Genomic DNA, 15,312 nt, shown 5'->3' on the forward strand with positions numbered 1-15,312 from the left:
TCAGTACACACAACATTTTTGTGACTATATCTGCAATTGTATACATAAAAAATAGACATCAATAAAGATAAACTAAAAAAAAATATTCGTAAGATCTCTGCATGGCATTGCCTTACTAGAAACCCTCACTGCTTAGAAGTCAAGATAACCTGCTTTTCCCCCTTTCAGAATTTCCCCCATTCCCCTCTTGATTTTCTTGCAAGCAGCCAACTTCTAAATTAAAACCAGAGTGAATTAAGTATTTAACACTCCACTCTATATGGGAATAACAGAACAGCAAATGCTGAAGATAACCTTTTCAAAATGAAATTCAGATGTAAAGGTTTAAGTAGCCAACAGGGAGGAAAGAAGCTGTAAAATCATACAGAAAGCACTTTGCTGCATCAGTAGGCACCTTGCAGAAATTTGTGCATTAACACTTATTTCCTTACTGTTTACATTTTAAAAGGAAAGATGAACCATATTATGCAGTACTTACCAAAAACTTGAAGGACTGTTTGTTTTTTGTCATTTCCTGCTTTGTTTTTAGCATTACAGATATAAGGACCCGCATCAATATTTTTTATATCTCTTATTGTTAGTTGTGTATTGCTTCCTCTCAGGACATATTTTTCATTTTCTTCAACAAGTTTACCATTCCTAAAAAAAAAAAAAATAAAAGCATAAATCAGCCACTGAATTCCAGTAACAATGAGCTATATATAGAAGCATCAACACACTGAAAATAATATTTGAGGGTAGAGACTGCTATTAAATCAGCCTCAAAAATCACAAATTAATTGTCAGGTTAAAATATAGATATTAAATATAAATGCATTAAAAATACTATAATACCTTTATTTTTAAATGTTCAATATTGACCTAATGTTAGAAAAATGGTTGTGACTAGGATTCTAACATATGGCTCACACTCAAGGAAGGGCATAAGGAAATTGGTTATATATTGTATGTGAGAAAATATTAAAAGTATATTTTTCAAGTGTAACTGCTGCAGTTCACATTCTAGTAACAATGTAGAAACTTAAAAAAAAAATTAAATTACATTCACGTAGACCCTATTGGCACATCAAGAGCCCATCCAAATTATTTCCTCTCAGTTGTTCTTGGCTAGCCACAACTTAGCAAGCAGGCATGTCTCCAGATGTTAGAATGAGTTGTGACCAGATGGTGCAGAAATAATAAAATCTGCAGGCAATTCTGAGGGCTGATTGAGGCTTGACCAGTCCATTTGAGCACCTTGGCTTACACACAGCTGCTTTTTCAAGAGAGCATTACTCAAACATTCTATTCTATTCAATATTCCTAGTTTAAGACAATAATTTTTTTTCAAGATTTGAACAAAAAATATTTCCATTTTATTCTCATATAATGATAACTACATATATTTCGTATTTTCCTAAATAATATTTTCTCTCAAAGTGAGGACACATCTTTTCTTCTTGGGAGAATTCTAACTGTTAGTAGGAGTACCCTGAAAATAGTTTGCACTTAGTACTAACACTTTTTTGTAAACAACTCTAATCCACTTAGTTACCAACTTCAAGACATTATTATGATACTTGTTCATTTCCCTTCCAAAGAAAATCACAGAAACTATTATACAGGACAGGAAAGGCCTAATTTTCCATATTACATAGTCTTGCAGAAAACCAAACCTAACTAAAACCAGAACAAACAGAAAAGCCACCCAAACCCACTACACAACAACAAACAAAGAAACAAACAACAAAAATCCCAAACAACCACAAACCCCCTAATGATCTTTCAGGAGACAAAAGGATGTATTCAAAGTTAGAAGCAATTTCCAGGTACCTGTTTTCACCATAGATATCTATAGCAGTTTCTCAGCAGAAATCAGATTATTAGTATTTCCCTGGACCCTCTAGTGAACAGAGAGATTCATATTGATGCTGGTATTGGATAACAGGAAGACATGAATAGTATACTTAAAGTGGATTATTTATTTTGTAAGATAATTCTAAGTCCTGTCAGCAAAGACCAGGAAATTGATTCAGCTAAACTTTAGCAGTGTAAATTATCTCCACAGCTATAAATAATGTTTTCAGGAGGACTATTCACACGAGTAAAGATTTCCAGTTCATGACCTGTAGTTACATTAGGATCATTATGTTTCAGTCCTGGCTAATTTAATTCCATTAGTGTATTGCCTCTCTGAAGGTTATGCTTTACATTAATGTAATATCAGCTTCAACAGAGATACCAGTTCAATGGAGAATTAATTAGATTCTCTTAGTCCACAAAATATCAACAAAATATACACATATATGAAATAGAGCAGCAGCTAAACTTTGATGACCTTTCTTCTTGACAAGGTATTTCAAAATGACTACTTTTTGTAAGTGCACTAAAGGATTTTTGGAGAAAAATTCATACTAGTTCAGATGCATCCATTTTAAATTGATAAAATCTAAATATCATCAGCACCTGGAAATGAAAATGGTTAGTGTAAATAGTTCAAACTTCACCACATTAGCTAATGTCTTAAAGAACTAAAAGCTTGAGACTCTTGTTTTGTCCAGCATCTCATTTACAGTTAACACACTTGAGTCCCTTCAAGAGTAGTGTCATCTGATTTAAATAATACAGATATTTTTCATGGCCTATCTGAAGTTGATCTGTTAAAACCCGTTAATTGGAAACCAAAAACGAAATAAGGATAGTAAAAACTGAGATAATTTACTTTTTAGTTGACTAAAATAGTAGTGGACTGTAAGAATACCTTTGAAGAGATCCAGATTCTGCAGGCCTTAATAAAGAAAATTCATTAGACTGAATGAGTGAATAACTGGTGTGAGAGCCTACTTTAAAAGGCAACAAAGACAGAAGAACATGGAAATGTGTGTAACACAAGTCCTCAGTCTTGATGAACCACTTTAACAGGCATGGATATATTTTTTACACCATGAAGTCAAAATCCTGCAGCAGAATGAAGTAAAAAATAATTTACCACCCTTTTTATCAGTACTTATCCACAGCTCTCCAGGATACTGAATATACTTCAGAATGTTTGTAATGAGACATCAGGAAATGCTATGATTATTTTCTCTTAGAATACCTAACACCATCTCTCTGAGGCCATTAGCTATACCTAGCTACTCAGAGAATTCAGAAAACAGGCTTCCATTAAATCACTTTATTACACCTGCCCATTTTAAAAATGTTTAGCCTGAGACAAATTAAATAAAATGACAGAACTCACATAGATAAATGGAGAAGCTGTGTTTAAAACTGAATTCCCTTAATTTGCTGTGACCAATAATTATAATCCTTACAAAATCACTACTAAAACTTTATCAAATTCAAGACATAATTTCACTTATTTATTAAAATAGAAACACAATAGAACTGAGGTTAGTACCAACTTATTTTCAACATCAAAAAGCACACTAAACAGGACAAAATATGGAATAATTTGCTATTGATTCTGATAAACATATTCAATTATTTTCTTAGTGGATGACAACCATTAACATTAATATTAGATAAATTAGTTTAGATAAACTACCCTAACAATCACTGACAATGCTTTCTAGATTTTTCTCAAAATCAAGAACAATTATGTTAACCAGGTTTTCCTATTCTCAGTCTAATTTCTAAAAAACCCTCTCTCAACTATTGTAGAAAACCAAGGTCTTTACATACTTTTTAGATAAGACCAAGGACAGGTGAAGAGATCAGCTGATTATGAATCCTTTCAATTGACTAAATGAATGAAAATCGTCCTGAAAATTTCAGGACAGATATTTCAGAAATTTGATGCAAAAATTTAAGACTGGAATACAATTTAGTATTGTTTGCTTTCCGTGAAAATAGAAGGAATTTTCTTCCCCCATTTATTGCCCCTTCTTGCATATCTATAATAATATCTTGTCCCAGGGATAGATGTCCTTTTTGATGTATCATCTTATAAAAATCTCAATGTCAGCAAATAAAAGAAACAAGAATATTTTCTACTGACAAAAAATTTACACCCTAATCAGATGAAATTAAAAGAGAATCAAAGGTGGGGGAAAAACCATCAAAACTGAAGGGGAGGCACAATAGCCAATATTCCTCATTATGAAATAGTTCCTGAAAGAGGAACAGAAGTTTGCACATGCCTGACTCAATATCCAGTCCACAATCCTGAAAAGCTTCTGGAAAATCTTTACAACAGATATTTAGTGAATGTTTTAAAAATGTAGCTGCTCAAGGGCTGTACAACCACAGAGAAAACCTTCAGTGGGCTCTAATCAGTGTACACAGAAATAAGTGCCTCTCCAAGACACTTGGCCTGTGTGTGTACCATGGCATTTATAAAACATAAAAACAAAAAATCCCACAACTGTTAATGGAAATATCCACAAATAGTGGAAATTTATTTAATCTTCCTTAATATAGACCATGATGCTTGTTGTCATACACCAAAACCATTTAGGATAGCAGATTTCAGGCAACTCTTATGAATTTTGGCCACACAGGACAGACATTTAAAAAAGTATTCAAAGACACCAAATAAAAATAATATTATTTGAATTTAATATCAGTTCTTTGATTTGGGCTATACATATTTTGGGTTTATTTTTCCTCCTTTTCACTACATTTTGAATTTTAAGCCACGTTAAGGAATTAATTTTGCATTCTATTTACTTAGATCTCCTGGGATTCAAGTTGCATGAGAGAAAATTCATCTTCACAACTGACCTATGGCATAACAAGATTACGATATCAGTCAAAGGAGATAAACTTAATCTAACATTATTCAAATGTTCTAAAGGAGCTGAAGAATTGATGGAAATTTCTTCTATGCCCATTTTGAAAATGGGATGATCTTTTAATCCACTTGAAATAATATAAGTAGATGCAAATTATTCAGGTTTAAAATAGAAATGTGCACTGGTATGAAGTATTGAGAGACTTTTCATTCCAGGAATGATACATATCTTTGTTGAAATTGAAAGAACACAGAGTAAATAGATATTTAAATTTTTACAAATGTTATATGGTGAGTGTTCCCAAATGACATAACTTTACTATGCTCGTGTCATTAATATAATGAAAAAAACACACATGATATTTAAAAGCAATTCCATTTTCAAGGTATTTTATATTTATAAAATTATATTAAGTTACACTGAAACTTATTCAATGACACATTCCTGGGTCCTACAAGTATCTAGATCTGTGCCTCTTTCTGAATCTCATTTAAATAGAGAGCTAAGGTTAAAATCTATTTTTACAAATGTGGAAAGTGTTACCTTTTTATATTAGTATTTCTGACCTTTATTGCATACATGCATATCTGTGCATTTATGTGCAGAAATTATTGTTAGCTTGTTCTTGTACTGTTTTTGAAATATGGACTTATTTATTTTCCACTCAAACATGAAGAAATAATGACAATCTGGTATTTTTGTTACTTTTTACATTTACCTCAGTTGCTGGCAACCTGAGTGCAATTGAATTTGTGCGAGTCTGTTCACACATTAATGCTTAATCCAGCCTTAACAGTTAGAATAGAAATGGACAGAAAATTCTCTTAAAATTCAGTAGAGAAATTAAGGTTGCACAGCTTAATGGACTGTGATAGAAAATCGGGATGTACTAAAACAATGTACTCTGATTGGAGACCTCGAGTGAACTCACCTGTACCAACTGATCTCAGGTGGAGGTGATCCAGTGGCTCTGCAGAACAAAGTTATTGCCTCTCCTCGATCTGCCGTGGCATTGAAGGATTTCTGTAGCAGAATGATTGCAGGGGGAACTGAAAAATAAAACATTATGTCCAATGAAAGAAAATTAAAATATTTTAGGTGTTTCTGGAGAAATTTTAAATGAGGATCCTGTGCTAGTTTGGGAATTTAGGGTTACAATTAGGGATCAAGTTACCATGTGAATCATCGTTAGTAGTATTTCTTTACTTTTCTTAAATACAAGATTTTAAATATTATCAGGACATCTATGAATTTTTTTTTAATAGAATAAATTTTTGGAAGTCTTTCTCAGCAGTTCTTCAACTTTCTTACAGTCATCTTTCTCTAAGATGACTGAAGTTACAACTAGCATGTTTAAGACAATACACACATATGACATAAAACTATGTACTGATAGACAGTGTTTCTAAAAGAGGGATCAGTATGCAGGAGTCTTCATTATGCATATTTAATTCCTTTTACTGAGATCCAGCAAACTTCCCAGGCAGGAATACCACCAGCTTCCAAAGGGCAAATGTGATGCAATGGATGCACCAATGCAGTGTGCACCCAATGGATGCAATCTATTTGTATTTCCAAGAATTTAATTTCGTTCTGATATTGACAAATTCTTTCTGTTCTTGATGAGATTAAGTTATTATAAAAAATTATAACATTAATAATAATAATAAAATAAGATTTTATAACTGTTATAAAATCATAACAGTTTGCAAAGAGCTTCAACCCAACCAAAAAAATAGCAATAATATTTGAGACAGGACAACTCACAGGCTGATATTTAACATATCTGTTTACATATCCTCTTCTACTAATTAACAAGCAAATATAAAGTGTTCAAGGCCAGATTGGATGGAAGTCTGAGCAACTGGCTGTAGCAGGTGTCCCTACCCACAGCAGGGGTTTGAAGCTAGATAGTCTTTAAGGCCCCTCCAATCCAAACTATTCTATTATTCTATGAAATATACAAATAAAAAAAATCCAAGCAGACTGGATGGAAGCTGATCTGTGGAGAAGAATGAATGCCACAGAAAGTGAAGGAAAGGGAAAAGATTAGAGATTCACAAAATAGAGGTCAGCTAGCAAGAACATCTTGTGAGACGACAGAGTGACTCAGTTACCCTTTTTATCTTTACTCTTTACTAATGAAAAGATTAAACAGCTAACCCCAATGAATTTGTTTTTAGTGTTCCATTGCACTCCACCAGATTTTTCTCACCCACTCTTGAAAACCAACTGTTGTGGCTTTCTACCAAATATTTCAAAAGTCAAATATTTCACTTCTTAATCTTGAGTATATCAAATTAATATAAAATCATGTACCAGAATTATCAATGATAAGTAATTGTGTGCTTTTATGTACTTTTCACACTTTTTAATGTTGTGTTTCATAGTGTTTCACAGATCACTTCTTTTCTATCTAAAATTGCATGGGCCATTACTCAGCACACAAAACCCTTCTGCTGTTCAACAGGAATTTATCCAATAAAAAAGAACCCACAACGCTACTTAGAAAGCTTTTAATGCATTTTAGCTATTTTTACATTGGCTTTTAATGTATTTTAGCTATTTTGTCCATGTTTCAGACATTCTAATGTTTGAACTTTGAAAACAGTTGGGAACATGAGGAGATAATTCTTTGCTAGAAGTTGCAATCTCTTCACTGTTCACCACTAAACTACAGGACTGTGAAGCGGTCCAGGGCATCACTTAAGTGCTTCAATCTCCCAAGAGATACTGCAATGACAATGAAATGAAATATTATTTTCTCTTTTGAAAAGTAAAATTTTATTTTGCTCATCCTTTTTCAAGGAATAAATCTGTTTTTCTTTTTATGCTTTTATGTACATAGGTTGGATCTAAAGTGTAAGAGGAAAAGCAAAATGAAGATAGGCTGGTAAGTCTCTCATTTCATACTTAAAGCAGAGTGGCAAAACTCAGCTTTTGTGTAAATAATAACTGTGTAAATAGTTCTCTTTCATTAATTTCAGTGAGATCAGGATGACTACTTTATAGAACTTCTCAGAAAGTAAAAAGTAAATCTAAGTAGTGCATTAGAGAAAAATAATTTAAAAAAAAAGGAAAAAAACCCCAAGTTAACTGTTTACAGGAGGACTTAAATTCTTTCATTCTCCTCTATATCAACCATTTGAAACCACAGAAAATCATGACATTCAGATCTCACTGTAAATACAACTAGAAAAGAAATGTTACAATGCTACCAAAATGTTAGTGTTGCAAGTAGAAAAGAAACATAAACATTAGATTTCTAAGAGATAATCCAGCTGTTAATGTCTTACCCATTATAACCTTCCAAGGACTTCCATACATTAGAAATTACCCTGATATCAAACTTTGGTCCAAGACTTACTTTTAATTATTTTTGAGTAAATTTGCAAACTTGTTCATATGCAAACTTCAATTTAAGAAAATGAACTACTATAATTACCATGGTATGCCAGATTTCATAAAGTACCCCTAAGTTCTTTTGTTACAGTTTATCCTGCTTTGGACACCTTACATACTTCTATCCTGGTTTAGTTGAAACAAGAACAATTTTTCATTGGACTCGATGCTCCTTGTGGGTCCCTTCCAATTCATCTTATTCTGTGATTCTTGTTATAGAAATATGGTTTGTATAGATCTTACATATTCCTTTAGATTCTACAGTGACTATAACAAGATGAGTAAATAAACAGTAAAGCTGTAAATTTGAATAACTTTTACATACAAATATAAATATATAATGTTTTCTTTTTATTGCGAGCTTACATTATCCTCCAAAGTATTATTTCTTCTTTCTCTTTTGGAAAAGGAGATGCAGTGGAAATATAGCCATGTAGCTTTTGGTGGCCTACAGACTGATCCTTCTTTTCTTTATTCTTTTTCTTTTCTTTTTTGAATACAGTTCATTTATAGGCTTTCCTTTTCACCAAAAAAACCCACTACAATTTTTATTTTTTTTGGCATTTTAGTATTACTCTAAAAGCTATTTTGAATCAAGTTTTATCCATTCAACTTCATGTAGGCAAACCTATTTATTACTACAAGTGAAGCAGGAAATAGCTCCTAATTGATGTCACTCTACATGACCAACCATGTCATAATCACTTATTTGGCAGCTCCTTCTCCTCCCAAGACTGAATTTAGAGATGAGTGTTAACATTCTTGCCTGGAGTCATACTAAATATACAAATTATCACATTTTTTTAATAATTCAGCAAAAAATTATATGAAAACAGAGCATAGTTTGCAACCCAATGTTTTCAGTTAAATACAGACTGTCTCAGTTCAACTGAATATCAATAACAGATAGAAATGAAAGGTGATCAGAAGGTGGATTCATATCCCTGTACATAAATAGAGTCAGAATAAAATCTCATTTGGCATTTTAAATGCTACCAAATGCACAGTTGGAATTGTACACAAGCAGGAGTCATGGTAATGCAGCACTAGAATGTACCACCTACAACAATCTAGAGAATTCTGCTTTTTGGAAGTCTTTTTGACAACGTGGACTAAGAAATACCTGTGCCAGAATCTGCTCTTTCTGCTGAAACTAGCTGTGACTTCACCTTACATTATGACTTGTGTAACCCAGGGTTTGCTGAGAAGGACAAGTCAAGCATTTAAAGCTCCAAACTTAAGACACACTGGAAGAATTTTACTGAAACGTTGACATTAAACAGACTGCAGAGATAAAAAATGCCCTTTATGAATGGTGTCCTTTCTAGGCAATATATGAAGAGATGGTTATCTTTCAACAGGTCAGTGCAGAGTTTAAGACAGGTTTATTTAAATGCTCCATCTTGTGTCAATTCACTTTTTTTCCTTCTTAGAGGCTTATTATAAACTAATAAAACATATAATGCAAATTTTCAGGTAACTCCTCACATATTTTATTCATCACAAAAATAAAATTTGAAAAAATCTGTAACTAAGACTTAATAAAATGTATCTGTGACTTTTGGGACAGCTCATAAAGTACATTACACAGTGAAGGTGAATAATTATGAAAAATCAAATGTGTTTTTTTCAAAGTAAATGGCAAAACACTGAAAAAGACTGAGCTATTATAATCTGAAATTCAAGTCTTGAAATAATTCTTTTTCTGTAAATGATGGATAATAATGATACATGCTTTACATATGTACATTTCCTGATGTTATTAAATAGAATTAATTCTATTTCCATAGTATAGTAGATTTTTTTTTCACTATTAAGGAATTACATTTATAGGAAAACAATACTAAACAGATGTGACATTTATATTAACCAATTTAATAAACGTTTTTTAGAAGCTGAAATACTTTGAAATAGGCTATAATAATCAAACAAAGCAAGAAGGCAATTCATCAACTTTACTCCTTACCATTCACAATAACAATTATGTCCCGAAAGTCAATTTCTCCTCTTGCCTCCACTCTTCCTTCACATCTGTAAACTCCTTCATCACTTTTATTGATCTTAAGAATTTGGAGGTTATTGTTTGCTAATACTGCAAATCGATCTAGAAAGGAAAATAAGAGATCAAGTGGCATAAATCAAGTAAATCAAGACAACATGAGGAACACTAACTTAAACAATTAATATTTAAATACTTTCTCTGTACAATCAGAATACTCATTGACAAAACATTTGTTAATTTAAAAAGAAAATGTAGGCTGAGAAATTTGTGGTTTCTTCATCCCAAAACACATTGAATTTTCTAGAATTTAATCTTGATTTTCCATCCATAATTTCCTACTTACTCCAAGGAGTAAGGTAAATAACAATTTATTGCAAAATGAATGGAATAATTATGAGCATTTACACAGAATAATTAAAATAATCTCAAAAATTAAATTGAGCAATTTTTAATACAATAAGCAACAAAATGCTGTTTCCTTCTCTATCTAGACTGTCTTTGTGCTCATTCTACAGCCCAATATTTAATGATTTTCAGCTTGCTTGCCCTCCTTCCCTCCTCCTGTTCCTTTCTTCATTCACTCTTGGTCAATGATATATCTCACCACTCCCTAACACTTCATAGAAATGGGTACAAAGACATAATCCAAAAAAAGAAAGCACTCTATCTTCTGCAAAGGCCAGCATAAACTGAAATTCAATACACATTTTGAGGAGCTGAAGGACACTAAAATCAGGCTCTGAAAGAAGGCCATGTACACACTTTTCTGAACTTGCAGGAGCAAAATTATAATCTTCAGGAGTAAACTGAACCGGAATTTAATTTTTCCTCTCCCTTCTCTCTGAACTAGTGTATTTGGTTTATGTGCTGATGTGTTGGCCTCAAGGATCAAATATTCCCTTTGTAATCCTTTGAAGACCCTGTGCTACCCAAATTCATCCTGAACTGTAACCCAGAGAAAGAATCCACATTGGAAATATTACAGACTGACCACAGGCCCCATTCCCCAATCTCCCTGCATTCCTCGGGGTGGGCGAGGTAGAGGAGTCAGCAATGAAAGAGTAAAATCTGGTAAAAATGAGAGAGGAGATATTGCTTTAATTTTGTATTTGTGTTTCAACACTTAACACTATTTAACTGGCAATAAATTAAACTAATTTTCCCCTCCATCAAACCCATTTTGCTAATGCTGGTGAGTATTCTTCCTGTTTTAATCTCAACATAATTCTTGTCTCATTTTCTCCCACAGTCTTGCTGTATTTAGGTGGGGTTTTTTGGTTTTATGTTTGTTTGTTTGTTTAAGACTTTGGGAGGATACAGAAGCGGCTTCTTTGAGAAGTTTCTAGAAGTTTCACCATGTCCAAGAGAGCCATTGCCAGCAGGCTCAAAGAGGGACCTGCCCTGGCCAGGGCCATCAGCAGCTCTGGAATAACAGATTTTAGACAGGGAAAATTTAATGTACAACAGCAATTGCAGCCAGGGGAGGAGTGAGAAGACATGAGAAGAACCACACTGCAGACACCCAGTGAAGAAGGACGAAGAGGTGTCAGACCAGAGATTCCCTGGCAGGCCATGGTGCAGACCACAGAGAAGCAGCTGTCCACAAGGGAGCAGAGATCCACCTGTATGTCCAAGATGACCTGGTCAGACCAGGGGGATGCCTGAAGGAGGCTGTGACCCTGTGGGAAGCCTGTGCTGGAGCAGGCTCCTGTCAGGACCTGTGAAGCCATGTGCCAAAGCAGGTTTTGTGCCAGGACTGGGATGCCCATTGGGGAATCATGCTGGAGTGGCTCTTGAAGAACTACAGGACGTTGGAAGGATTGCTGAAATTCTTGGAGGTGTCCCCACACTGGAGCAGGGGAAGAGTATGAGGAATCCTCCCCTGAGGAGGAAGTTGCAGCAGAGACAATGTTTGGAGTCATGTTAAGCCCAAGAAGAAAGAAGGTGTGGGGGAAAGGTGAAATTTAAGACTTTTATTTCTCACTATCCTACTCTGATTTCGTTGGCAATTATATTTTCCTCGAGTCGAATCTGTTTTGCCCATGATGGCAACTGGCTAGTGATTTCTCCACGTCCTTATCTCCATCCATGAGCCTTTTCTTACATTCTCCCTCTCCTGTCCAGTTTCAGAGGAGGTGATTGAGCAGCTTTGGTGACATCTGGTATCCAGATGAGGTCAACCTCTTGAGGAGGATAAGTAAGAGAAAGGCTGGGTGGATGCCTGGAAGCTCACCAAGGTAAACCCACAAAAATTAGTCAATATTAATTCACTCTTCTGAGGAGAATGACTTCCTGCAATTCACACATTGTGGGTTTTGAAGAACCTGAAGCCCTGCTACCCAGCTGTTCTTGTTCTATTTTGCACCTTTCAATATCAGAGGATGATGACATTTAGCAGCTTTCATTTTTAACTAGCAAACAAATGACTTCTGTACTAGTAGTAAGAATTCTACCATAAAATGAAGAAAGAAATAAAAAATAAAAAAATAAATAAAATCATGCTTCACCTGATTCAAGTTTACAAGACATTAACATCATCCACACATTTATGTTAATTATGTCTGGTTTATTAAAGTCAGGTTTGAATATTAATGTAATTTCATACACTACCACATAAAAATAACATATATTTTCCTGTTCTGCTCCTATACAATTACCTACACAGAACTGGGCCTCTAAATGTCTTGAAAAGGGGAGATGCAACATTTTTTTTTTAACCTTTAAGGATTGGTAAACTTTTTTTTTTTTTTTTAACCATAGATATGCAATGCGTGTGATGATTGGGAGGGCTGGAGGTGATCTCCATTTCTATAAAACATTGAAAAAATGAGGGTTAACTTAGTAAAACCTAAATGTTGGCTGGATAACTTTTCAACTTTCATTGCAGAATAATGGATACAGCAATAGATATTCCCATGAGTATACCAGTGAAACAAACTTTAAGGAATTTATAGATTTTAGAGGAGCTAAGATTTTAGTTAGAGATAAGCCTTACTAGAGTTAATTAAAATAAATGAGTAGGCCTTGATGAAGAGTTAGTAGTTAATGAATAATTGCTTGTCAGCTCAATGTTTAGTTATCTGGGTTTATAATGAAGAATATAGAAACTGACAAATAGCTTTAGGAACATAAGACAATCGTGGCCTCCTCTGTTCTGAAACCAGCTGAAGACAAAGAATGGGAGTTCTACCAAGAGTTCATTTGTCATATTTGCATTGAAAAGGTAGAAAGGTCAGAATTAGGAAGACTTCATTTACTTCTTCATTTTGGGACCCCTCCCCATGAAAGGGACACCGACCCATTTCAAGGAACAAACTACGCATGCTTAATAGCTTTTGGAGTGATTAGCATACGAAGCGGGGAATGGGATGTACCAAAATGATGAATATGTATTTGTATTTTGGGTATTCAATACTTGTATGGATAAAAGGGCTCTGTAATCACCTGAAATGTGTGGTGTGTATTTGGGAACTATCCTGCACGCTGCCTGTTGCAATTAACACACACTTTCTAACTTTAAACTCATAGAGAGTTTTTGTCCGTCATAGTTGGATATCAGTACTAGATCAATATCCATATTTCTTTAATAATTCACCAGAAATTCACTGTACCATCGATATTGTGATAAAATTGTGCCCTTTACTAAACAGATTTGAGTTGGTGAATCTGGAAGTAATTGGGCATTCCACTACTCCAGATAATCACTGCGTTGTTTGGACTCAACCCTCTCAACTTCAAACGCCTGATTTAGAAGAACAGTCATCCGCACGACCTTCCCCTTCAGTCATATCACATGTTAAGTGCTGTGGCTGACAAGAAGGACTTATGTATTTTCAGTGGCACTCAATCCAATCTAGAGGAATTTTGGCTCATGGCTTGCAAATTTTGCTGTGTATGTACCACGTTTTGAGCCAGAGTATCCAATAAAATACTGTCTAATACTAGGACATTACTAAAGAGCTGTTGAATAAAATATCAAAACTTTGTAAAAGGTTCTTCAAGCTTTCTTTGCCAATGGAGAGGAACCTAAGACTGAGTCCAGAAGCATCAACAAAGCTTTTTTTTCCCCCCAAACAACTGTTCCACCTTTTCTTATTTGACTTCATAAAGCACCCAATAAACTTTTCATTTTCATTTTGAAATAAAAATAACAATAAATTTTGAAATAATAAGAATTTTAAATACGTACTGCTACTCTGAGTTACATGAGATCCATTACATGCAGAGAGAAAAACTGATGGGAAGTTAGAAAAGCTGATTAATTAACAATGTTAGTTCCATTTTCAGAAAATGTAAAAAAAGTCCTGTTTTGGCAAAGATGACACTTGAGACAGCACTGAAAAAAATGATTCGAAACTTTTGTGGGTGTAAGTAAAAATAATAATATTTGCCTATGTAATTGCCTCTCTAGACACTTAGAACTGGCATGTGGGGAAGGTGAGATTTGTCTTAATCCAAGCTTTACCAGACCAGCTTCAGCAGATCACTTATATCCCAGTTGCCTGTAACTTAGAGGGTAACTTGCCCTTGTACAAGGAAACTCTCACAATAATGCAAAATGCCTCTCCACCTGGAATTCTCTGAGCAACTGGCCAAGTATCCCAAAGTCAGGGCTGTGTAGGGTCAGTATCACAGCTTGATCTGCAGTGAAATTCATCTCTGTGTGCTCTAAATGGGTTCAACTCCTACAGACAAGGTGCACCAGGAAGAGATCCTGTGAGGGAGTTCCCAGCAATCTTTTGGGCATTTGGACAATCATTTTACACCTAGGCAAAATTCCTATTTGGAAAAGAGACACACGGGGGGAACCATTGTACACAGATTCTCCACAGATCACAGAACCTGGTTAAATTACATTTAGACTGATGAACTAATCAACCCCCCCCCCCCCACTAAAATCCACCACAAAGTCCACTATGACTTTGAAAAGTCCTTTTTTAAAATAATGTGTTAATATCAATTGGAATGTATAACTTAAAGAGTTACCAAAATACTAACTGTCAGCAATAGTTGTGACTTCCTCATTCCGATACAACCAGCTGACAATGGGAGCGGGTGAACTTGTGACACGGCAAACAACTTCTGCATCTTCCCCCTGCCTGAACTCTTGTGGAGATACTATATCCCGAAAAGTGAGCTTTTCTGAAAAGGGAAAAAAATAAAACAATACAGGATATGGCAAGTCTTACACTT

General features: G+C 34.4%; 1 protein-coding gene across 1 annotated transcript in view; it reads right to left on the reverse strand.

Annotated features, from left to right (window-relative positions):
• Positions 1–15,312, reverse strand: part of NCAM2 (neural cell adhesion molecule 2) — a 268,781-nt gene that overhangs the window by 114,609 nt on the left and 138,860 nt on the right. Inside the window, exons 4-7 of the mRNA XM_077790949.1 lie at positions 15,118–15,261; positions 10,084–10,221; positions 5,647–5,764; positions 479–639 (exon numbers count right to left, since the gene is read on the reverse strand). Coding sequence (XP_077647075.1) covers positions 479–639; positions 5,647–5,764; positions 10,084–10,221; positions 15,118–15,261 — 561 coding nt within the window. The remainder of the gene's footprint in view (positions 1–478; positions 640–5,646; positions 5,765–10,083; positions 10,222–15,117; positions 15,262–15,312) is intronic.

The sequence above is a fragment of the Lonchura striata genome, chromosome 2, assembly GCF_046129695.1.
Source record: "Lonchura striata isolate bLonStr1 chromosome 2, bLonStr1.mat, whole genome shotgun sequence".
NCBI classification, from domain to species: Eukaryota; Metazoa; Chordata; class Aves; order Passeriformes; family Estrildidae; genus Lonchura; species Lonchura striata.